This window comes from Myotis myotis, unplaced genomic scaffold (assembly GCF_014108235.1).
Source record: "Myotis myotis isolate mMyoMyo1 unplaced genomic scaffold, mMyoMyo1.p scaffold_m19_p_2, whole genome shotgun sequence".
NCBI classification, from domain to species: Eukaryota; Metazoa; Chordata; class Mammalia; order Chiroptera; family Vespertilionidae; genus Myotis; species Myotis myotis.
The window spans coordinates 132,062,516-132,087,704 of record NW_023416324.1 but is presented as its reverse complement, the minus strand read 5'-3'; the positions used below and the strand labels follow the sequence as shown (position 1 = coordinate 132,087,704).

The following is a 25,189-nucleotide window of genomic DNA, read 5'->3' as shown; positions in this document are numbered from 1 at the left end:
AGTGTTAGCCATTGCAATTCGGCAAGAAGAAGAAATAAAAGGCATCCAAATTGGAAAAGAGGAAGTAAAACTGTCCTTATTTGCAGACGACATGATATTATACATACAAAACCCTAGAGACTCCATCAAAAAGCTACTGGACTTAATACATGAATTTGGCAATGTAGCAGGATACAAAATTAACCCCAAGAAATCCGAGGCATTTCTATACACCAATAGTGAACTTTCAGAAAGAGAGATTATAAAAACAATCCCATTTACCATCGCACCAAAAAAATTAAGCTACCTAGGAATAAACTTAACTAAAGAGGTAAAAGACCTCTACTCAGAAAACTACAGGACGTTGAAAAAAGATATAGAGGAAGACATAAACAGATGGAAGAACATACCGTGTTCATGGATTGGTAGAATCAACATCATTAAAATGTCCATACTACCCAAAGCAATCTATAAATTCAACGCACTTCCCATTAAAATACCAACGGCATACTTCAGAGATCTAGAACGAACTCTCCAAAAATTCATCTGGAATAAAAAAAGACCTCGAATAGCTGCAGCAATCCTGAAAAAGACCAAAGTAGGTGGGATCTCAATACCAGATATCAAGATGTATTACAAAGCCACTGTTCTCAAAACTGCCTGGTACTGGCACAAGAATAGGCATATAGATCAATGGAATAGAATAGAGAGCCCAGAAATCGGCCCGAACCAATATGCTCAATTAATATCTGACAAAGGAGGCAAGAACATACAATGGAGCCAAGATAGTCTCTTCAATAAATGGTGCTGGGAAAATTGGACAGATATATGCAAGAAAATGAAACTAGACCACCAACTTACACCATACACAAAAATAAACTCAAAATGGATAAAGGACTTAAATGTACGACATGAAACTATAAAAATTCTAGAAGAATCCAAAGGCAACAAAATCTCAGACATATGCCGAAGCAATTTCTTCACTGATACAGCTCCTAGGGCACTTGAAACTAAAGAGAAAATGAACAAATGGGACTACATCAAAATAAAAAGCTTCTGCACAGCAAAAGAAACCATCAACAAAACAACGAGAAAACCCACTGTGTGGGAAAACATATTTGCCAATGTCATATCCGATAAGGGCCTAATCTCCAAAATTTATAGGGAACTCATACAACTTAACAAAAGGAAGATAAACAATCCAATCAAAAAATGGGCAAAGGACCTAAATAGACACCTTTCAAAAGAGGACATTCAGAAAGCCAAGAGACATATGAAAACATGCTCAAAGTCACTAATCATCCGAGAGATGCAAATCAAAACAACAATGAGGTACCATCTCACACCTGTCAGACTGGCTATCATCAACAAATCAACAAATGACAAGTGCTGGAGAGGATGTGGAGAAAAAGGAACACTTGTGCACTGCTGGTGGGAATGCAGACTGGTGCAGCCACTATGGAAGACAGTATGGAGTTTCCTTAAAAAACTGAAAATGGAACTCCCATTTGACCCTGTGATCCCACTTCTAGGAATATATCCCAAGAAACCAGAAACACCAATCAGAAAGGATATATGCACCCCTATGTTCATAGCAGCACAATTCACAATAGCTAAGATCTGGAAACAGCCTAAGTGCCCATCAGTAGATGAATGGATTAGAAAACTGTGGTACATCTACACGATGGAATACTATGCTGCTCTAAAAAGGAAGGAACTCTTACCATTTGCAACGTCATGGATGGAACTGGAGAGCATTATGCTAAGTGAAATAAGCCAGTCAATGAAGGAAAAATACCACATGATCTCACTCATTCATGGATAATAGAGACCATTATAAACTTTTGAACAATAATAGATACAGAGGCAGAGCTGCCTCAAACAGATTGTCAAACTGCAGCAGGAAGGCCGGGGAGGGTTGCGGGGCAGGAGGTAGGGGGGTAAGAGATCAACTAAAGGACTTGTATGCATGCATAGAAGCATAACCAGTGGACATAAGACATTGGGGGATAGGGGAGGCTAGGGGACTGTCTAGGGCGGGGGGATAAAATGGACACATATGTAATACCCTTTGTAATACTTTAAGCAATAAAAAAAAATAAAAATAAAAAAAAATAAAAAAAAAAAATAAACTCTCACTGAGTGTGGAATGGTGGAATCAAATGTGATTCTCTCTTTTTAGTCACTTGTTTCCCAAAACTTAAATGCTTGTTCAGAGAGGATCTGAAATTACTTCTTGTGTTAGGCAGAATTCTAAGATTACCACCTCCTATGACCCACACCCTTATATAATTTCCTCTTCTTGAATGTGAGACAAAACTGAGACTATGGCCGAAACCGGTTTGGCTCAGTGGATAGAGCGTCGGCCTGCGGACTGAAAGGTCCCAGGTTCAATTCCGGTCAAGGGCATGTACCTGGGTTGCGGGCACATCCCCAGTGGGAGATGTGCAGGAGGCAGCTGATCGATGTTTCTCTCTCATCGATGTTTCTAACTCTCTATCTCTCTCCCTTCCTCTCTGTAAAAAAAAAAAAAAAAAAAAAACAACTGAGACTATGATGGAATATTCCTCCCATGATTGGTTTACTGATAAGTGACTCTGAGTTCATCAGAAGGGAGATTATGCTAGGTAGGTCTGACCTAGTCAAGTGAGTACTTGCAGGGACCGGGAAGCTTTCCTGAAGGAAGGGATTAAAAAATTCATAGAGTGAGATGTGTGGAATCTAAGTAACAAAATAAACTGATGCCGAACCGGTTTGGCTCAGTGGATAGAGCTTCGGCCTGCGGACTCAAGGGCCCCAGGTTCAATTCCTGTCAAGGGCATGTACCTTGATTGTGGGCACATCCCCAGTGGGGGGTATGCAGGAGGCAGCTGACCGATCTCTCTCATCGATGTTTCTAACTCTCTGTCCCTCTCACTTCTCTGTAAAAAATCAATAAAATATATTAAAATAAATAAATAAATAAATAAATAAATAAATAAACTGATGAACAGAGTGGATCCAGAGACATGGAAGCATGGAACAGAGTGCAGAATCTCAGAGGGAAGGCAGGGGGAGGGCGGGTGGGTCATCCAAAGAGCTTGTATGCATATATGCATAACCCAAGGACACAGACAATAGGGTGCTGAAGGCCTGGGTGGGGGAGGGTGCAGGGAGGACTGGAGGAGGTCAATGGGGGGGGGGGGGGAATGTGACATATGTAATACTTTCAACAATAAAGAATTATTTTTAAAAAATTCATAGAGTGAGAGGGCCTATGGAGGGGGCCATGTGGCAAGAATCTATCAGTGACTTCTAGCTGCTGAGAGTGGTTTGAGCCAACAGCTAGCATAAAAATTACACCAATAAACTAAGGGAGCTTAGAGAGACATCTCTCCCTAGTCAAATCTCTAGACATGGCTTATACTTCATTTTAGCCATTTGAAACCATATACAGAGGGCCCAATGAAAATATGCTTAACTTTTGACTTATGAAAACTGTGATAATAAATTTTTGTTTTTTTTTAAGCTGCTAAGTTTGCAATAATTTGTGACACAGTAAAAGAAAACTTAATACACCTGTTTTCTATATATAAGACATTGTGCTCAGCACTTTAAATTCATGATCTTTTAACTGTCCTTAGTGTAGAGGTAAAGGATCTGACATTTAAAGGAGTTATATAACTTGCCCAAGTTTGCATAACTATGAAGTGATGGAGAAAGGATTTTATATCCAGATGTACTAACAAAGCCCATGTTCTTAAACATGGCTGATAGGAAAGTTGAGCATTCTCCTTTGGTCTCATGGGCTCAGCTAATGTTCTGAATATCAAATTCTCTGTGCTTTCATCAAACTCTGTGGGGATTTTCACTCCTTTTTACTGAGATTGTTTTTGCTTTATTGACATTGAAAGGAACCTGTTTAATTAATTAGTTTTATTAAAGATTAATGAAATGCCTACTATAGGAAAACACTGAATGAAGTGCCAGGGGAATCCAAAAATTAATAAGATAGTCCCTGACCCTCAAACTTCTTGCATACTGATGGGAAAATAAACTCAGACATAAATATCATGAAGGAGTAAGAGGTAGGGTGGAATTACCCAGCCTCAAGATTCCAAGACAAAACATTCATCTGCTAATTCATTTGACAAAGGAACATTTATAAAATGAGATGCAGGACACACATGCTCACTCAGGTGCTTATGGGACTTGCCTGATTCTGTAACCCTGGGAAATAAGGAATCCTTAACTAATTGTATATTTGCTTCTAAAGATGGCACTGGTAATTGCCTCATCATTTTCCCCTTACTATAGGCTAAGCAATATTCTAAGAATTTAAAAGTATTATCTCATTTAGCTATAACAAAAACTTACATTATATAGATATTATTATCCTAATTTTACTGGTGAGAAAATTAAGATACAAAGAGGTTAAGTAATTTGCCTGACATCACAAACTCAGCCGTTTCACTCTGGTACATATTCCCTTAGCCAGTACATCTTCCACAATATGATCATTTTATCAAAAAAGGAGGATAAAGGGAGAATAAAAGCCATGTAGAGAATGGGGTATGTGAAGGGAGATAAAAATATCTGCTGCAACTGATGATAGTATTTAGCTATGTTACTCGCCACCCAAGCAAAATGAGAAAAAAAAAATCTTAATTTACATAGGTTTCCTAACCTAAAAACATTCATTGAAATCTAACAGAAATTCATAATAAGGGTCTTTATATGGGGAGGACTTTGAATGACATAATGCACCATGTCTTATAGAAGGTGTTTTTTTTTTTTTTATGTTTTGAAAGTGACTCTTACTTAAACCAAGAACAAAAGAGTAAATTGAAGTTCTGTAAGGACACATGGAAATCAATTAACATAGTACAGTTATGTACCCTTTTACTTCACTTCATACAGAAGGGAATGGCTGGTTAGTAGTGTTCTCAAACTGCAAACCACAAACCATTAGTGGGTCATGAATTCAACTGAATGAGTCACACCATTTTTTAAAATAAATTTTATATGGGCAGGTACCTCTTAAGTTTAAGGATATTGTGGAGTAGAAATTTCTGTATGTCTATGGGTTTGCACGTGTGTGTCATTTGGCAAATGTGATTCACATAGTTTTACAAAAGTTTGAAAGCCACTGTCATTCATCTTGACTATCAATGATCTCAGCTGGGATCTTGTCAAAGCTCCTTAAAAAAAATAACATCAGAGGAAAGTCATTAGCGAGTGCTCGGAGTGCTGCATCTGAGCTGTTGATTAAAAGGAGATCCTCATGCTTTAGATTTCAGGCAGAGAAGTGGAAAAGAAGTCATTTTGTAATTAGAGACTTTTATTTGTGCTCAGATGGGGGAGCATCTTATTTCTGCCAAAAGGGGGCTGTAGGAAAGTGTGCAGGGAGGACACCAGCCCTTCTCAGGAAGCACGAGAGCTATTGATCTATTCAAATGAATGAGTGCCCACCCTCACCTTGCCCCATGCTCATTTGGGAAGACCACGTGATCTGTGTGCCCATGATAGTCCTAGTTACACTGGTTGTCCATTATTTTTTTAATACATTTTATTGATTTTTTTTTACAGAGAGGAAGGGAGAGGGATAGAGATTTAGAAACATCATGAGAGAGAAACATCGATCAGCTGCCTCCTGCACACGCCCTACTGGGGATGCGCCCACAACCAAGGAACATACCCTTGACTGGAATCAAACCTGGGACCCTTCAGTCCACAGGCCGACGCTCTATCCACTGAGCCAAACCAGTTAGGGCTGGTTGTCCATTATTAATAGCTTGCCCTTCCACTCTCAAACATATCCTGGTTGGACAATAAATTACATGACCACCTTTTCCATTAGCAAGAAAAAAACGTCCCTGGCTTGGAAAGAAACTTTCGTAAGGAAAGGCTGTGTACAAAATATGTTTTTTCTTTTATTCAAATTATGACTTTCCTGTGCTTTCTTTCTCCTGGCAAACCCTCTGAGACATACTTGTCAGAGTAGACTCCACATTTTCCTATTCAGGAGTGTTCATAAAAACCAGAGAAATGTTTCTCATACCGAAGCTCATGGACTTGATGGTTCTCAGATAATCCTCAAGTAACTGAGCTCCCTATAAGAATTTGGGTAATTTTACATTCCATTTAAAGCTATTCTAAATTTAAAAAGTAAAATGTAGGCATACTCTGCATCATCTAGATGATTACAATAATATTACAGTCCTAAAGATGTTTCTGTTATCATCTAGTTAAATCAAGCAGTACTATTTTAATATCTGTTACATAATAATTTAAAAACCCCAAAAGTGTTCTTAATATATAAATTCTGTACTCAGGAAAAGTTGGAGACAAAATAGGACACCACAAAAATGAAGGGTTTTTCTTCTACAGTCCAAAAAGAGAAAACTGGTGAAAGAAGTGAGAGATTATATGATGCATGGTAGCTGAGACAGGCTCAACTTCAAAGCCCTACATATTAAGTACCATGCTTGGATTTCAAGTGGTGCTAGAGTTTCAACAGGACAGTATCATCGGAGCTGTTAAATTAATGCTGTTAATTTCAACTTTTAAAAACCTTATAAGGTTTTGTGGGCTTTAGAGTTGTATAAAACTATACACATACAGAACTTAACATACCATTCTATTTTAAATACTTGGTAAAACACTGAGGCCTCAGAGACTATTTGCTTTTAATAAGGGGGACCTATATTACCAAAGTGTGAGGGACATAAGAGTGAAAAACTTCATGCTTGGAAACAAAGACTGGTTTTCTGCAAAAAATAAACAGAAGCAACCAGGCTTGCTGGCACGTTGGCTTAATAGGAATGCCAGTTTAGCAAAATGAATGTTAATTGCCAAGAACGTGAACTAAATCGGGCAGCTGTCCTCTCCAACCAGGCCCTTCTGTCTGCTTCTCCCTAATCAGCCCCATTGCCTACTCAGACTTACTCTTCTATTTATCAATTCCTCTTAGGTCTGCTTTGGTTCTCCACTACTGTCTATTTTCCTTCTTGACTTTTGTAAACAGAGTTAGCCCTTTACCTGAATCTCAGTTACAGTTAGAGAACTTTTAGAAAAAAAAAAAATTGGAGTACATAAAATAACAAATATATAAATACTTAAAACAATGCCTGAAATAGAGTAATGTCTCAAAATATACTCAATTTTCTTAAAAATAACTTTTTACTTAAAAAATTAGGCAACCAAGGTTTAGAAAGTCCAAGACTAATTTAATGTCATAGATCAAGTTGAAGGTACAAGTATTTCTGAGTCATATTAATTTTCACATTTCAAAAAGAGGGAAAAAAACTCTGGAGTAACTGATAAGTTTATATAGAATAAGATTTTTTTATAGTTTCTGCAAGTCTGCTTTAATAATCTATTTTTGACTGTCCTTGATGTGGTGAAGTACAATTTCTTTTTCTATTTTAAGGCATTCTTGTCTGCTGTTCTGCCCTTGATATTCCTTGTGCGTCTGAAGTATCCTCCAGAAGACAATTATGAATTTATCCATTGGCATTCCAACCTTATTAGTGAACCTATTTCATTTTGAAATTTTCCCACACTGTATGCATGACTAAGCATGCCCATAATATAGTGGATTCTCTATTAATTTACAACTCTCAGTCCAATGCACAAGCTTTTGAAAATAGTTTCACTTTTATTTCAAATTTCTATGGAAAAACTAAGCAGTACAGAATACCTTTTTCACATAGGGGTAAGTAACAACAAGACTATACTTTTAAATATCTAGAACAATTAGATAAAAAATAACATCAGATTCTCTAGTAGAACTCTAGCTAATTATAGAGTGAAAAATGTGGCCCTTTACTTAAACAGTATCCCAAACAATAAGTTTGGGACACTTTGTTTGTTTTTTAATTTCTCTTTTTTTGTTATTGAATTTATTGAGGTGGCATTAGTTAATGAAATTAGGTTTCAGGTAAACAGTTCTATAATACATTATTTGTATATTGTATTGTGTGTTCACCACCATAAGTCAAATCTCTTTCCATTACTATCTCCCCCCTTTTTCCACTTTTACCTCTCCCCATAACCCTTCCCATCTGGTAATTACCATACTGTTGAGAGTGTCCATGAGTTTTCCTTTTTTTCCTTTGCTTAATCCATTAACCCTTCTCACTTAGCCCCAAACCCCACCCCTATTACAGCTCTCGGTCTTGTCTATCTATGAGTCTATCCCCACTTTGTTTGTTAGTTTATTTTGTTCATTAGATTCCACATATAAGTGAAGTCATATGGTACTTACCTTTCTCTATCTGGCTAATTTCACTTAGTATAATACTCTCCAGGTCCCTCGATGCTGTCGCAAATAATAAGATTTCCATCTTTTTTCGGCCAAGTAGTACTCCATTGTGTACATGGATCACAGCTTTTTTATCTTCTCATCTACTGATGGGCACTTGGGTTGCTTCCAAATCTTGACTATTGTAAATAACACTTCTATGAACATAGGGGTAAATATATTCTTTCTAATTAGTGTTTAGGAATCACTGGGACATAAGGAAGTTCCATTTTTAATTTTTTAAATGTTTTGGTTGATTTTTTAAAGAGAGAGGAAGGGAGAAGGATAGAGAGATAGAAATATTAATGATAGAGAAATATCAATTGGCTGCACTCCCTCACATGGGATTAAGCCCGCAACTTGGGCATGTGCCCTAACTGGGAATTAAACCAGTGACCACTTGGTTCCTGCGTCGATGCTCAACCACTGAGCCACATCAGCTGGTCCATCTTTAATTTTTTGAGGTAACTTCATACTGCTTTCCATGATGGCTGCACCAAAATGTGTTCCCATCAACAGTGCACAAGGGTTCCCTTTTCTCCACATCCTCGACAACACTTGTTGTCTGTTAATTTCTTGATGATAGCCATTCTGACAGGCTATCATCAAGAAATCAACAAACAAGTGTTATCTCACTGTACTTTTAATTTTCATTTCTCTGATAGTTAGTGACCTTGAGCATCTTTTCATACGTCTATTGGACACCTGAATGTCCTCTTTGGAGAAGTGTCTATTCAGGTCCTTCCCCCATATTTTAATTTTATTGTTTGGGTTTTTTGTTTTGTTTTGTTTTGTTTTTTGGTGTTGAGATGTAGAAGTTCTTTATAAAGTTTGGAAATTAACCCCTTTAAGATATATCAGTGGCAAATATGTTCTCCCATTCAGTGGGTTGTCTTATTTTGTTGATGGTTTCCTTTGTAGTGCAAGAACATTTTAGTTTGATATAATCCCATTTGTTTATTTTTTCTTTTGTTGTCCTTTCCAGAAAGATATATCAGAAGATATATTGTTATGAAAAATGTCCAAGATTGCACTGCCTATGTTTTCTTCTAAGATTTTTATGATGTCAAGTCTAACATTTAAGTTTTTAATCCATTTTAGTTTATTCTTGTATACATGTATTTTCATTTTTTTGCATGTATCTGTCCAGTTTTCCCAACACCATTTATTGAATAGACTATCCATTGTATGTCTTGCTTCCTTTGTCAAATATTATTTGACCATAAAGGCATGGGTTTATTTCTGGGCTGTCTATTCTGTTCCATTGATCTATATGTCTAGGGTTATGCCAGTATCATGCTCTTTTAATTACTGTGACCTTGTGCTACCAGTATAATTTGATATTAAGTAGCATGATTCCCTCAACTTTGGTCTTTCCCAAGGTTGGTGTAGCTATTTGGTGTCTTCTGTGGTTCCACACAAATTTTTGGTATATTTGTTCTAGTTCTATGCCATTGGTATCTTGGTAAGAGTTGCATTGAATATATAGATTGTTTGGGTAGTATGAACATTTTATTTTTTTTTTGAATGCTAATTGTCTTCTGCACTTCCTTTTATTATCATCATAGCCTTTGCATCAGGATACACAGCAATGATAGCAAATTTCTTTTTAAAGCTTAGTATTAAATATTAACTATCTCTCCCCATTTTAATTTTACATTACTCTGCCAAGAAAAAAAATTAAAACTCAAGTTATCTGAAGCCTGGACACACTTCCATGATTAGCTGCTGCCTCAAAGTTGGTGCCTTCTTCCTGCTGTCAGCAGATCCAGGCCCCAGAGACGGAAGCGCTACGATCGTTTCTGAAAAGTGTACTACAAAATGGATGGCCTGTTCCAAGCCAGGTTACAAAGTAAGGACAGGGGTAAGGGAGGGACATTTTCTTCCAGAAATAGAATTTCTGTAGAGTTCTAGTCCATCATTTTCCCCAAAATGGTTGGAGGAGGGATAAAATCTCAACATGAGCTTCAGGGCGCTCTGTGCCAAGGGGACAGAGCTGCCTTGCTGAGGAGAGCCGTGGCCAGTGGATTCTGGCACTGAATTCTCTAAGAGGTTTCTTTTAGAAACAGACAACTCAGACGCTTCCTTTCACTTCAGCAAGGACGTTATTTTTGAAAGAAAGCACTTGGGAAGTTCCCCTCCAGCCTCGAGTGGGAGGCTCAGAGAAGAGAGTCATCGGTACAGCCGCCTTCCAAGCCGTAGCGGAATTGCTGAAGGTTGGAGACCCCATAGAAGTGGGCGAAGGCTGCTGCCACCACCAGGACATGAAAAATCGGATGCGACCGGAACCATATGTCAAACTTCCCAGGAAAGAAGCGCTCAGGAATTCGAGCAGCATAGAGGCCAGCCCCGGTGATGTACATCACGGCCATGGGGAAGAACCAGCCCATCTGGCCCACGGTGGTGGCCTTGACAAAGCCCTCGGCGATGGTAAAGTGCATGGTGGGCGCGACGCCGCTCAGACCCAGGCCCAGGAACACCCTGCTCTTGTCTGCCGGTGCTTAGGAGAGGCAAACCGGTCCCACTGTGCCACAATGATGGCGGAAATGCCCAGGACACAGATGATGGAGAGGTAGATGAGCCGTGGCTGTGGGGAGCAGCAGAAGGAGTAATAGAGCCAGGGGACAAAGCTCCCCATAATCAGCAGGGCAATCCCTGAATAGTCCAGTTTGGAAAAAGTCCGAGAGACTTTCTCTGAGTGACAGTAGACGGTGTGAAAGAGCCAGGAGAAGCTGAGGCAGAGCACAGCTCCCAGGAAGAACATGCCGAACACCACCTTCTCCTGCAGGGGCGCCATGAAGTACATGTTTGGTCTCAGCAGGGTCAAGATTCCCAGGAACAGAAACAGCACAAAACCAAGCAGATGGGTCCAGATATTGCCGGTCTCTGTGTGGATGCGGAAGATGCTCCGGAGGCAAGCCGGGAAGGAGGGCATGGGCGGCCTGTGGCCGTGGAGCAGGTAATCGCTGTCTTTCAGCCAGTCAGGGAGCACACTGTATGGGATGACCCTCCAGCGGCCCTCCCAGACCTTATACACGAACTCCTCCACCTTCTCCATGGCATGGTGTGCTTGCAGGGGAAGTGTCAGGACCCTCATCTCTTCCCCCTCTTCCTCCTCCTCCCCTTCCTCCTCCTCCTCCTCTTGGGGCACTGGGCATGCTTGCTCTTCTTCAGCTTTGGCCGGTCAGCAGTCCCGCGTTTGCCCTTCTCTTCCAGCAGGGGTCCCAGTTCCGCCAGCTTCACCATGTCAGTCTCCCTGTTACTGGCAGGAGCCCCATTGCCCTGTGCCACCACCGGTCCTTTGTGAGAAGACATCTAGCTGGTGCCTCAGGACCCTGAAGCTTCAGCTTGGGGACAGGCTGGGTGTCTCAGCCCCAGGGAGCAGACACGCCGGGGGACGGGCTCAGCTGGGGCCACGGACCCCGTGCTACATCCCGCAGCGCCGCAGGTGGCCTGCAGCCCAGCGGCCTGATCTTGACGCTCCCCCGCGCCGCGCCGAAAGGGGTAGTATGAACATTTTAATGATGTCAATTCTTCCTGTCCATGAATATGATATAGACTTCTACTTATTTGTATCTTCTTCAATTGCTTTTTGGGTGTCTTATTATTTTCCAAGTACAGGTCTCTTACATCTTTGATTAAATTTATTCCTAGTTTTTAAAAATATTTTGATGCAATTGTAAAGGGTATTGTTTACTTAGTTTCCCTTTCTGATAGTTGAGTATTGGTGTATAAAAATAAAACTGATTTCTGAATATTTATTTTGTATCCTACTACTTTACTGAATTCATTTATCAGTTGTAGTAGTTTTTTTAGTGGAATCCATAGGGTTCTCTTTATACTAGTACTAGAGGCCCGGTGCACAAAAATTTGTGCACTCGGGGGGGGGGGGGGAAGGGGGTCCCTCAGCCTGGCCTGTGCCCTCTCGCAGTCTGGGACCCCTTGGGAGATAACACTCTGCTGGCTTAGGCCCGCTCCCGGGTGGCAGAAGGCAGGCCCAATCCCTAGGTGCAGCCCCTGGTCAGGCTCAGAGCAGGGCCGATTGGGGAGTTGGGGTGCCCCCCGCTGTCACACACAGAGCAGGGTCGATCAGGGGGTTGGGGAGCTCCCCCCTGTCACGCACAGAGCAGGGCTGATCAGGGGGTTGAGGAGCTCCCCCCTGTCACTCACAGAGTAGGGCCGATAGGGGAGTTGGGGCACCGCCCCCTGTTACACACAGAGCAGGGAGGATCAGGGGGTTGGGGCGCCGCCACTGTCACACTCAGGGCAGGGCCGGTGGGGAGGTTATGGCTCTACCCTGTCACACACAGAGCAGGGCCCGTGGGGGGTGGGGGGGGGGGGATTGGGGCACTGCACCTTGTCACACACAGAGCAGGGCCGATCAGGGGGGTTTGGTCGCTGCCCCCTGTCATGCTGATCCCGGTGCCAGGAGGCCTTGCGGCTCCTCTGATCCCAGTGCTGGGAGGCATATTACCCTTTTACTATATAGGGTAGAAGCCTGGTGCAAGGGTGGGGGTCGGCTGGTTTGCCATGAAGGGTGTCCTGGACAGGGTGGGGGTCCCCACTGGGGTGCCTGGCCAGCCTGGGTGAGGGGATGATGGCTGTTTGCAGCTGGTCACACATCCTTCAGGGTGGGGGTCCCCACTGGGGTGCCTGGCCAGCCTGGGTGAGGGGCTGAGGGCCGTTTTCAGGCTGACGGGTGACTGAAGCTCCCAACCTGTCCTTTTTTCCTTTTTTTTTTCATTCTGGGCCAGATTTAGCTCTGATGCTCGGCTTCAGCTATGAGACTTCCATTACTGAAAGCAGGTTTCTGGCCTTTGTTTACCCTTCTGTATTTGAAACAATGTTGCGGTCCTGCTGGCTGAAGCCCGGGGTTTTGTTTAGCTTCTATTTTTGTAACATAGTTGCTTAGAGTGCAGCTGAGAGGCCAGCAAGGCAGGCGGGGAAGCTTTGGCTTCCTCCGTCACTAAAGCAAGCAAGCCTCATGTTAGTTCCAGCTTCCTGGCTGCCGGCCACCATCTTGGCTGTCAGTTAATTTGCATATCTCGCTGATTAGCCAATGGGAAGGGTAGCGGTCATACGCCAATTACCATTTTTCTGTTTTATTAGATAGGATAGTATCATGTCATCTGCAAAAAATTACAGTTTTACTTCTTTTTTTCCAACTAGAATACCTTTTATACCTTCTTGTTGTCTGAATGCTGTGGCTAGAATTTCTAGTACTATGTTGAATAAGAGTAGTGAAAGTGGACACCCTGTCTTGTTCCCAAGGTTAAGGGAAGTGGTTTTAATCACTAAGTATGATCTTGCCTGCAGGTTTGTCATAAATGGCCTTTATTATGTTGAGGTATGCTTCCTTTGTTCCTACTTTGCTGAGAGTTTTCATCATAAATGGGTGCTGGATTTTATTAAATGCTTTTTCCACATCTATAGATATGATCATGGATTTATATATTGTATTTGTTTATGCAGTGTATCATGTTTATTGACTTGAGGATATTGTACCAACCTTGCACCCCAAGTATAAATTCCACTTGAGTATGTGTTTGATCTTTTTAATGTACTGCTGAATCAGGTTTGCTAATATTTTGTTGAGGATTTTAAGATCTATGTTCATCAGGGATATTGGCCTATAATTTTCCTTCTTTATAGTGTCGTTACCTGGTTTTGCAATTAGTATAATGTTGGCCTCATGGAATGAGTTTGGGAGTCTTCCCTCCTCTTAAAATTTTTAAAATAGTTTGAGAATGATAGGTATTAGCTCTTCTTTGAATGTTTGGTAAAATTCACCTGTGAAGCCATCTGGTACATGACTTTTTGTTTGTTTGTTGTTGTTGTTATTGTTGTTTTATTACTGCTTCAATTTCACTACTTGTGATCTGTCCTTTCAGATTTTATGATTATCCTAATCAGCTTTGGATGATTGTATGTTTCTAGAAATGTATCCATTTCTTTCAGATTGTCCAATTTGTTGGCATAGTTGTTCATAATACTTTCTTAAAGTTCTCATATAACTTTGGTGCCAGTTGTTACTTCTCCTTTTTCATCTCTGATTTTATTTATTTGGGTTCTCTCTCTCTTTTCCTCCCCCACCCCCTCTTTCTCTGATAACTCAGCTGAAGGCTGTTCAATCTTGTTTATCTTTTCAAAGAACAAGCTCTTGGTTTCATTAATCTTTTTTATTGTTTTTTTAAGACTCTATTTCACTTATTTATGCTCTGGTCTTTAGTATTTTCTTTCTTCTACTCGCTTTGGGATTTGTTGTTTTGTTTCTAGTTCTTTTAAGTATAAAATTAGATTATTTATTTGAGATTTTTCTTGTTTCTTGAGATAAGCCTAATAACACTAAGAATTTCCCTCTTAGGACTGCTTTTGCTGTGTACCATAGATTTTGAACTCTGTTCTCATTTTCATTTGTTTCAAGGTAACTTTTGATTTCTTCCTTAATCTGATTGTTAATCCATTAATTGTTTAGTAACATGTTATTTAGCCTCCATGTCTTTGTATATATTTTTTTTTCTTGTGGTTGATTTCTAGTTTCATACCATTATGGTCAGAGAAGATACCTGATATAATTTTAGTCTTTTAAAATTTACTGAGACTTGTTTAATATCCTAACATATGGTCTATCTTTGAGAATGTTCTATGTGCACGTGAAAAGAATGCATATTCTGCTGCTTTGAGGGGAGATACTTTGAAGATTTCAATGAAATCCATCTGACCTAGTGTGTCATTTAAAGCTGCTGTTTCCTTGTTGATTTCTGTCTGGACGATCTATCCATTGATGTCAATGGAGTGTGAAAATCTCCTAGTGTGACTGTATTACTGTCAATCTCTTCTTTTATGACCATCAAGATTTGCTTTACATATGTTGGTGCTCCTATGTTGGGTACGTAAGTGTTTACAAGGGTTATATCTTCTTACTGGATTGCTCCCTTTATCATTATGTAGTGTCCTTCTTTTTCTCTTACCATAGCTTTTCTTTTAAAGTCTATTTTGTCAGATATATGTAATACGACCCCAGCTTTTTTTTCTCCTTTCCATTTCCTCTCTATTTGCATGAAATAGCTTTTTCCATCCATTTACTTTTTAGTCTGTGTGTATCTTTCGTTCTGAGGTGGGTCTCTTGCAGATAGTATATATGTGGGTCTTGTTTTCTTATTCATTCAGCTACCTTATGTCTTTTGATTGGAACATTGAAGCTATTTACATTTAATGTGATAATTGATAGGTAGGTATTCATTGCCATTTTACTTTTAACTATGTCCCCTTCCTTCTCCTCCTTCTCCTGCTCCTCCTCCTCCTCCTCCTCCTTCTTACTTCTAAAAGATCCTTTAACATTTTCTTGTTGTACTGGGTTGGTTGATGGTAACAAGTTCCTTTATCTTTTTCGTGTCTGAGAAGCTCTTTATTTCTCCTTCAAATTTAAATGATAGCCTTGCTGGATAAAGTAGTCTTGGTTGTAGGTCCTTGCTTTTCATCACTTTAAATATTTCATGTCAATCCCTTCTGGCCTGAAATCTTTCTGTTGAGAAATCAGCTGATGGTCTTATGGAAGCTTCCTTGTAGGTAATTAACTGTCTTTCTCTTGCTGCTTTTAAGATTCTATCTTTCTCTTTAATCTTTGTCATTTTAATTATGATGTATCTTGGTGTGGGCCTCTTTGGGCTCCTCTTGTTTGGGACTCTGCACTTCTTGTACTTGTGTTTCTTTTTCCTTCCACCAGGTTACAGAAATTTTCAGTCATTATTTCTTCAAATAGGTTCTCAATCTCTTTTTCTCCCTCTTCTCCTTATAATAACCCTATGATGTGGATGTTTTCCCAAAGGTCCCTTAAACTACCTTTTTTTAGAGAGAAAGAGGGGAAGAGGGAGAGAGAGAGAGAGAGAGAGAGAGAGAGAGAGAGAGAGAGAGAGAGAGAGAAACATTGATCAGGGGCCTCCCATACATGCCCCTTTGGGATCAAACCCACAACTTAGATATGTGCCTTGACTGGAAATAGAACCTGCAAACTTTTAGTGTATGGGAGAATGCTCCAACTGAGCCACATCAGCCTTGGCCTCATTTTTTTAAATACATTTTTCTTTCTACTGCTCTGATTGGGTGTTTTCTGCTACCTTGTCTTCCTAATCACTGATTCAATCCTTTGTTTCATTCAACTTACTATTTATTCCTTCTAGTTTATTCTTCATTTCAGATATTGTATTCTCTATTTCTGAATGTTCTTTTTCATGGTTTCTATGTCCTTTTCATACTGTTGTAGTTCTCACTAAGTTCCTTGAGCATCCTTATAACTATTTTTTAAAACTATTTATCTGATAAATTGTTTGCCTGTTTCATTTAGCTCTTTTTCTGGAGATTTCTCCTGTTCTTTCATTGGGGCATTTTCCTCTGTCTCCCCATTTTGGTTGCCTCTTTGTGTGTGTTTCTATGTATTAATTATATCTGCTATGACTCCCAGTCTTGGTAGGGTGGCCTTGGTAGCAGGTTTCCTATGGGAAGCAGTGATGCATTCTCTTTGATTACCTGGGCTGGGTGCATCAGGAATGTCCCTTGTCTGGGTTATGTGGGCTCTCCTGTTGCAAGTGAGTCTTGATTGCTCTTGGCACGTTCATGTGTGGGGTCGACCCTCAGAGGTTCTCGGCCCTCAGGTCCCTGTGTACAATGTTTTTCTGGTGACAGTAGTGCACAGCCGATACAATCTGTCTAACTGGCTAACTGTAAGGCTCAACCCTGACCACAATGTACGAGCTATTCCAAAAGTGCTGACCACACTAAGCGGAAATTTGCCTCAGCGGGGTTTTGTGCCTGTTAAGATCTTCCTTTAGATATGCTGCGTGCGAAGGTAATTGGAGCCTACTCTGATGTTGTCTGAAGCTGGCTCCTGGGCATGTTGGTTTTGGTGCCTCTTGGTAAAGACTCTGCTGTAGGGCAATGTCAGACCCAACCTGTTTGGAACTACAAAACCATCCACAGTTTGTGGCAGCCTCTCCTGAACCTGGATGTGTGAGGGAAGGACCAAATTGCATACCAAGGCCAGCTTTCACCAGCACCAGGCCCAGGGGATGGTCAGAAAAAGCACCAAGACACACCACATGGCCTCTGCCTGCCAGATGCTTGTTAGGCTCAGTCACTGAAAGAGCCTCAGGCAGTTCTCAACTTGAATGAAGTACATTCTCAGTGCGTCACCAGGGGAGGCCAGTGGTGTTCACTAGATTGATATAGGTTCAAATTCAGTGCCAGTGCTGGGTCTGAGGCCACTCAGCAAATACCCCAGGCCGCCTTCTGGTTGTTTGCACAGCTTTTTGGTGGGGTGGGTATCTCAAGGATTCATCAGGCTGAAGCCAACAGAGTTTATAAGGCCCAAACAGACCAAGATTTGGCCAGATGAAGGGAGGGTTTTGTACTGGTCAGGTGTGCAAGGGAAATATTTCCTCTGTCCTAGAGCCACACAACTCAATCTGTCCCAGATTCTGTCTGGAACCTGATCTCAGCAGGGCTTCACTACTGGTTTATTAAGTTAAAGAGGATTCAGGTGTGTGTGTGTGTGTGTGTGTGTGTGTGTGTGTAAGAGAATAAGAGTGTGCAAGAGAGATACAAATCTCAAAGTTAGAGGACCTAATATGAAATGCTACGGGTTCTAAGGGTTCAGATTTCATCCTGTAGGTAACAGGGAACCATTAAAGAATTCTGAGCAGGTAATGACATATTAGGATTTTGTTGTGGGATGAGCCCTTCTGCAGCAACAAGCAGTGTGGACTGTGAGGTGTGAGGTAGCAGGTGGGAAGATGAATTGGGAAGAAAATTTAATAGGCTAGAGAAACCAAGATGGCGGCATAGGTTAACGCCGGAGATTGCTGCCTCGAACAACCAATTCAAGGGTACACCTAAAAGACGGAACGGACATCATCCAGAACCACAGGAAGGGTGGCTGAGTGGAAATTCTACAACTAGGAGGAAATAGAATATCATACCCAGACTCAGAGGAGGCGCAGTGCTGAAGTGAAATACTCAGGTTCGGAGTGCGCGCGGAGCGGGCTGGCGGCGGAGGGCGCGGTTGTTGTTTTCAATTGGGAGGGAATTTCAGACTCTGAGCTCCAGATCCGGGCGAGTCTCTAGGGACCCAGACTCAAATGGAAGAAGTGGGACTGTCTGGCTTCAGTCGGAACTCGAAGTCGGAACTTCAGTCGGAACTCGAAGGCAGCTTTCTCTCCGAGGTTTGCAGCGGTTGCTGGGACTCTGAGAGGCAGAGCCCCTAGGGACGGAACTGAGAGCAGCCATAACTGCTTGATCCGGCCCGCCCTGTAGATCCCCGGGGACCTGCCCCGCCCAAGCCCCTACGCAGAGCCATTTGCCGGATAGCCTCAGGCAAACACTAGATTAGCACCGCCCTGAGATCCAGCACAGAAGCTCTCCCACTGCAGACACAGCTAACTCTCATAGCCAGTTAGCCTGGAGGTCAAATCACCCCCAGTATTGCCAACAACAATCAAGGCTTAACTACAACAAGACTGCGCACAAAGACCACTAGGGGGTGCACCAAGAAAAGATACAAAAATGTGGAGACAAAGAAACAGGACGCAAATGTCAGAAATGGAAGATATAGAGCTCAAAACCACACTTTTAAGGTCTCTCAAGAACTGTCTAGAAGCTGCCGATAAACTTAGTAAGGCCCTCGAAAAGACTGGTGAGACCGCCGATAAGTGTAGTGAGATTCTCAAGAAATCTAATGAGACCCTCGATATTGTGATAAAGAACCAACTAGAAATTAAGCATACACTGACTGAAATAAAGAATATTGTACAGACACCCAACAGCAGACCAGAGGAGCGCAAGAATCAAGTCAAAGATTCAAAATGCAAAGAAGCAAAAAACACCCAACCAGAAAAGCAAAATGAAAAAAGAATCCGAAAATACGAAGATAGTGTAAGGAGCCTCTGGGACAGCTTCAAGCGTACCAACATCAGAATTATAGGGGTGCCAGAAGATGAGAGAGAGCAAGATATTGAAAACCTATTTGAAGAAATAATGACAGAAAACTTCCCCCACCTGGTGAAAGAAATAGACTTACAGGTCCAGGAAGCACAGAGAACCCCAAACAAAAGGAATCCAAAGAGGACCACACCAAGACACATCATAATTAAAATGCCAAGAGCAAAAGACAAAGAGAAAATCCTAAAAGCAGCAAGAGAAAGAAACTCAGTTACCTACAAGGGAATATCCATACGACTGTCATCTGATTTCTCAACAGAAACTTTGCAGGCCAGAAGGGAATGGCAAGAAATATTCAAAGTGATCAATACCAAGAACCTACAACCAAGATTACTTTATCCAGCAAAGCTATCATTCAGAACTGAAGGTCAGATAAAGAGCTTCACAGATAAAGCTAAAGGAGTTCATCACCGCCAAACCAGCATTATATGAAATGCTGAAAGGTATCCTTTAAGAAGAGGAAGAAGAAGAAAAAGGTAAAGATACAAATTATGAACAACAAACATGCATCTATCAACAAGTGAATCTAAGAATCAAGTGAACAAATAATCTGGTGATCATAATAGAATCAGGGACATAGAAAGGGAATGGACTGACTATTCTTGGGGGGGAAAGGGGTGTGGGAGATGCGGAAAGAGACTGGACAAAAATCGTGCACCTATGGATGAGGACAGTGGGTGGGGAGTGAGGGCGGAGGGTGGGGCGGGAACTGGGAGGAGGGGAGTTATGGGGGGAAAAAAGAGGAACAAATGTAATAGTCTGAACAATAAAGATTTAATTAAAAAAATAAAATAAAATAAAATAAATGGGGGAAAAATAAAAAATAAATGGAAAAAAAAAGAAAATTTAATAGGCTAGATGGTCTTAACTAAGGCAATGCCAATAGTAGTAAACAACAAGAGAACAATATAAAAGGTAAGATTTGATTATTATTTAGAAGTGAGAGTGAGAAAGAGATACATAAAAACTACACACGACTTCCTGTTTACTAACTTGTGGGGTCAGATAGATGGTGGTGCTTCCAAATATAAGGTGTATGCATCAGGAATGATTACGGACATTCACTCTGATGACCACCATTTTCAGAAGAAACTAGGAGGCAGGGGTATCTTCTGAGAGAAAAGAGGAGAGTGTTTATATAAGAGAGTTACAGAGAATAGTGGAAGTTTGGACAATCCACTAATGAGAATGGAAAAGGAAGCTGGCCAAAGAAGAGCCAAAGTTACTGGGCAGTGTAAAAGTCATAGGAGGCAGGTGAACATGAATTTGTAGTGAAATCAATCTGCCCAGGTGTGTAAATTTTCAGCGCCATCAATCTGTACTGCTCTATGATTTTCTTTTCTAAACAATGCTCAACTATCTAGATATGTCAGTAGAAACATGGACTATTGGACCGATCTAGAGATGAAAGTTTAAATATCAGATGCAGTAGAGTATAAGAGCATGAAGGAGATGAAAGTACTGTGAGAAATTACTTTAGGGAATCAACCATAGCATCCAGAATCAATAAGGGAAGGAGACCAGGGGAGGAAACTATAGTCTTAGGGAATGAAGGTTTAAAAACAACAGGTGTCAAGGAAATTGGATTGCAGTTTTTAATGAGAATAAGAGAGATGGAAGAACAGAAGGTACTGAGATTAAATTTTCCTAAGTGGAGAAATTTTAGATCTGTGCTATCCAGTATGAAGGTCACTAGCGACATATGGCTATTTACATTAAAAATAATTAAAATTACAATTATTTTCCTCAAGTGCTCAATAGACTTGCAATAGCTACCATACTGGACAGGGCAGATAAAAAAATTTCCAACATGTAGGAAGGTCAATTGAGAGTGTGGCTCCAGACGATGCCAAGTTCTAAGGAATACCTAGGAGTGTGAGTTGCTGAAGACAATGGAGACAAGAGCCACTGAGGAGGAATCAGGAAGGCAGGATATTGGACAAGTTTTTCATAGAGATGTTCAATTCAGCCTGTGGCAGGAGTTGCAATGGAGAAGATATGAGCTAGAGTACACTGACATCCTCAGTGAATATAGTGTGTGTGACCAGGTAGATGAACACATAAACCTTGTTGGGAGTTGTAATGTGCTTCCTGTGTATATTAAACCCTCCAGGCCTATCATAGTGTCCTTCACTTCTGAAGCATGTTTGACTGACTCATTCCAGACCCTACCCCAAAGTGATATTTCAGATCCCACTTAAGCCTCTTCAGAACCACTCTCTTGGTTAAAAAAAAATTACCTCTTCTGAAACTATCAAGTTGCTTCAGCCAACTCAATACTGTGGGATGGAAAAGAAGCCTGCTGAGTTAACTCTATGTGGTCAGGTTAACTAGATAGCTAATAATGCATCTATGGGCATAGCTATAGCTTCATAAGGAAAATGTAACAGAGATTATCTGTACCAGAATATATGAAAAAAGAAATATTTTTATTAAAGAGCATAGGTAGTTTGTGTATTGTTGAATTTATTAAACACACTTGTTATAATTTAAGACTTACACATAAATTTTTTATGATTAAGTCAAGACGGATGTCTATCAATGTAGAAATGTGGTATAGCTTTTTATGTTGGCTATTCATGGCTAAAAATATCACACATCACCCAAAACAATTTCCAGTAGCATCATGCTACTTGCCACTACCACATCCCCACTTTCCTTTTCTTAAGAGTTGCCAGCTCTGAGCTACAAACAGACAGTAATCCTTCCTACTAACAAATCATGAGTGAGCACAAATTCTTCTACCCCTCAAGCCAGTGTATTGCTGTGAAATAAGAAGGGGAGAAAGGTTTACCATTTTGGAAAGTTGTTAACATCTTGTTTAGGTGAGTAAATGAGGAATCTCTCTATAACTTAATTATAAACTGGAATAAGCTCAGTCCCTCTTTTCCCCTGTCACCAATGCTAATCCCTCTTAAATTTATTCATTCTTGTTAATATGTGTACTTTTACTCCTACTTTTTTTTAAGAACTAGGGAATAGCTGTGTGCTATAGTCCTGTTTCTTATTTTTCAATAGGCAATACATTTTTAGTCTTTGTTGAATCTGCTAGGTTGAATAGTTATTTGTGAATAATGGGCTCTTCCACAGCAATATACAGCAGAAAATTCCTTTTGACAAGCCATAGCAAGCTTAATTGAATCATAACGTATTCCATCAAATAGCTTCCAGGGAGGAAAATAGTCCTTTTCCTAAGGTAGCATATGCTTTCGCACAATTTCAACATGACTGTATGGTCTCACATGATTGAGGAAATTCATTTATGAAAAGTTACAGAAAGGTATGGAGTTAATATTTGATTGAGCTAATTAAATTTTAAGGAGGTATATACTCTAGTCTCAGAGGGAAGGTGGGGGGAGGAGGAAGGGGACGAGGTGTGAGTGGGTAGGTCGGGGGAAATCAACCAGTGAACTTATATGCATAAAGCATGGACACAGACAATGGGATGGTGAAGATCTGGTGCGGGGGGCGGAGGTGGGCTAGAACGGGTACATGGAGGAAACAGAAGGCATATGTAATACTTTCAACAATAAAGGTTTTAAAAAATAAATAAATTAAGAAGTATACACTCTAGGCTTTCTTCCTCCCTAGATTTAATGAAACCTATTTCTTAAAAACCTTACTACTGAATTACAGATCAATTTTACATTTTTTTTACTCTATTGTTTTCCTAGTGAGAATCCCAAATCAATTCTTTTTTTATTTTAAATGTCATACAATAATATGAATAGAAACTATTCTATCAATTTATTGAAGTAACTGGTTAATAACATATAAATTTCAGGTATAAAAATGTAAATTGATACAGCCACTATGGAAAACAGTATGAAAGTTCCTTTAAAAATTAAAAGTATAACTAACATATAATCTAGCAATTCCTCTACTGGGTAGAAAAATATGAAAACATCCCCTTGTAAAAACAGTATTTCTGATTCACACTCAATGACTTTGAAGCCTGAAGCCACTTCAAATTATGATATTACTTTTAATGTTTTCAGGACAGATGTTGTTAGGGCTTTTGGAACAAAAAGTAGATTATCAGCAGATATTAGTTAACTTATGAACTTTCATCTGAATACCCTTCAGATACCCATGGGACCTGGGTGATATTATAGCTCAATGTCAGCCAGAATTCCATCAATCATGGGCACCATCCTTTCTTCCCTCCACAATGCAACAATAAGGCAAGGAAAGAGAGACTATAAACCATTTATGTGAACCATATAAATGGGTTGAAAGTAAAATGTGCTGTTCTATTTGTCCCCAAAGTCAAATTTACCTAGCATATAATACAAGTAGCCCATTCAATTGCATCAAAAGACTTCCAGGTATCTAATAAAAGTGTTGCTATTGGTTCCAATTTCTTCTTTGTATTCCAGATGAGTTACATTAGCCTATGCAGATTATCTGATGCTTATCTCCCAAGATACAGCCTAGTTGGATAAGGGCCTATTAGATTTGCAACAATTTTATTTAGTTGCATAGCCAGTGGTCTGGTCTCTATTATTTTATGTCTACTCATCCTGTATAAAAGGATATTTTTCACAATACTGCTGAGGGGATAACATGCAATCTTGAGCATAAGGCTAGATGGATATATATAATTGGATAAAAGGACTGCAGACTGCCTTGATTCCAAACCACAGATAGTATCTGATGCTTTAAAAATTCAGTACACACCATTTAAATGCATTACATTTATTCATAGTCTATTTCTGAAACTAGTGGCTGTTCAGTGTGCTGATGGCAGAGAGAAGTTAATGTGTTGGTAAGCAACCTAAATTTTTATAAAGCTATTTTGAAAGTAACTCAATGCCACTGAAAGTAGTATCAATTACTCCTTGCTTTTCAATTGACATTGCAAGGCTGCTCCAAATTTCTATTCTTCAGTTCAGCATCTGCAAAGAAAAGGAAGGCACAGAGTATGTCCTTGGGATATTTCTGGGTATGACAATCACAAGAAGTACTTCTTTAGAACACACCCTAAAATATTTGGGGTAAAAAAAAAACCCAAATATTGACTCACCCTAGATGCCCTGTGGATAGGGAATTGCTGTAGAAAACTGAGCAATGGAGAATAAGGGTAAAGCCAGCGGGTGACCCTGAGGGTTCTTATAACCTACTAGAGGCCCTGAGCACAAAATCGTGTGGGTAGGAGTCCCTAGCTCAGGCAGGGCAGTTCCTCAGGCTGGGATCTCTGGCTCATCCATTGTACATCATCCTGGCTTGCAGTAACACTGTTTCTTGCTGTACAAACTTCTGGAGATTATTAGGGGGACCAGGGGGTTTGAGTGAACGAACATCCCAGATTTTGAGAATCCAAATCTTCAGAGGGGAAGAGATCAACCGAAGGACTTGTATACATGTATATAAGCCAAACCAATGGACATGGACAACAGGGGGATGGGAGCATGAGGGGGGGGGGGGGCGGGGGAGGTGGGGGGTTAATGGGGGGGATGAGGACACATTTGTAATACGTTAACTAATAATAATAATAAAAAAAGAAAAAAGAAAAAAAATCATGTGGGTAGGGTCCCTAGGCCTAGCCTGCGATCAGGGCCATCTTCTGCCCGTTCGCCAGTCCCCAAGCCGAATGCTGCCTCCTCCCCCGGGGCAGGTAGGTCGCAGGTGTGCCCCGCAGCTTCTGTCAGCGCTGCAAGCCCCAGCAGCAGCAGCAGCAGCAGCAGCAGCGCCCATGTGAGCAGCCCAAAGCGGGCAGCGCATTCCATCAGCAGCCAGCCCAGCGCACAGGCATGGAGGTGAAGTCGCCAGTGCCTGCTTTTCCGCTGGCCTGAGCCCCCGAGCAGCTGGGGATGAGCTGGGGATCCCAACTGCCTCACAGCCAGCCTGGTCCTCCCACCACCCACCCCGGTTCCCCAGTTCACCATCACTGATCTATTGGAGCCTACAGGCCAGGGGGAGGTCAGCTGTTCT

The 25,189-nt window shown here is 40.8% G+C and overlaps 1 protein-coding gene and 1 pseudogene across 4 annotated transcripts in view; both read right to left on the bottom strand.

Moving 5' to 3' along the window:
* The window catches only part of NSUN3 (NOP2/Sun RNA methyltransferase 3), a 106,002-nt gene that overhangs the window by 10,926 nt on the left and 69,887 nt on the right, over positions 1-25,189 (bottom strand). The window contains exon 7 of one of the 4 annotated variants that reach the window (XM_036350338.1): positions 23,221-24,153. The exons of the other annotated variants lie outside the window; for them this stretch is intronic. Within the exon in view, the coding sequence (XP_036206231.1) occupies positions 24,147-24,153 (7 nt within the window). The 3' untranslated portion in view covers positions 23,221-24,146. Of the gene's footprint in view, positions 1-23,220; positions 24,154-25,189 lie in introns of those variants that run through there. 4 annotated transcript variants of the gene reach the window in all.
* LOC118676433 lies at positions 10,381-11,652 on the bottom strand (annotated as a pseudogene).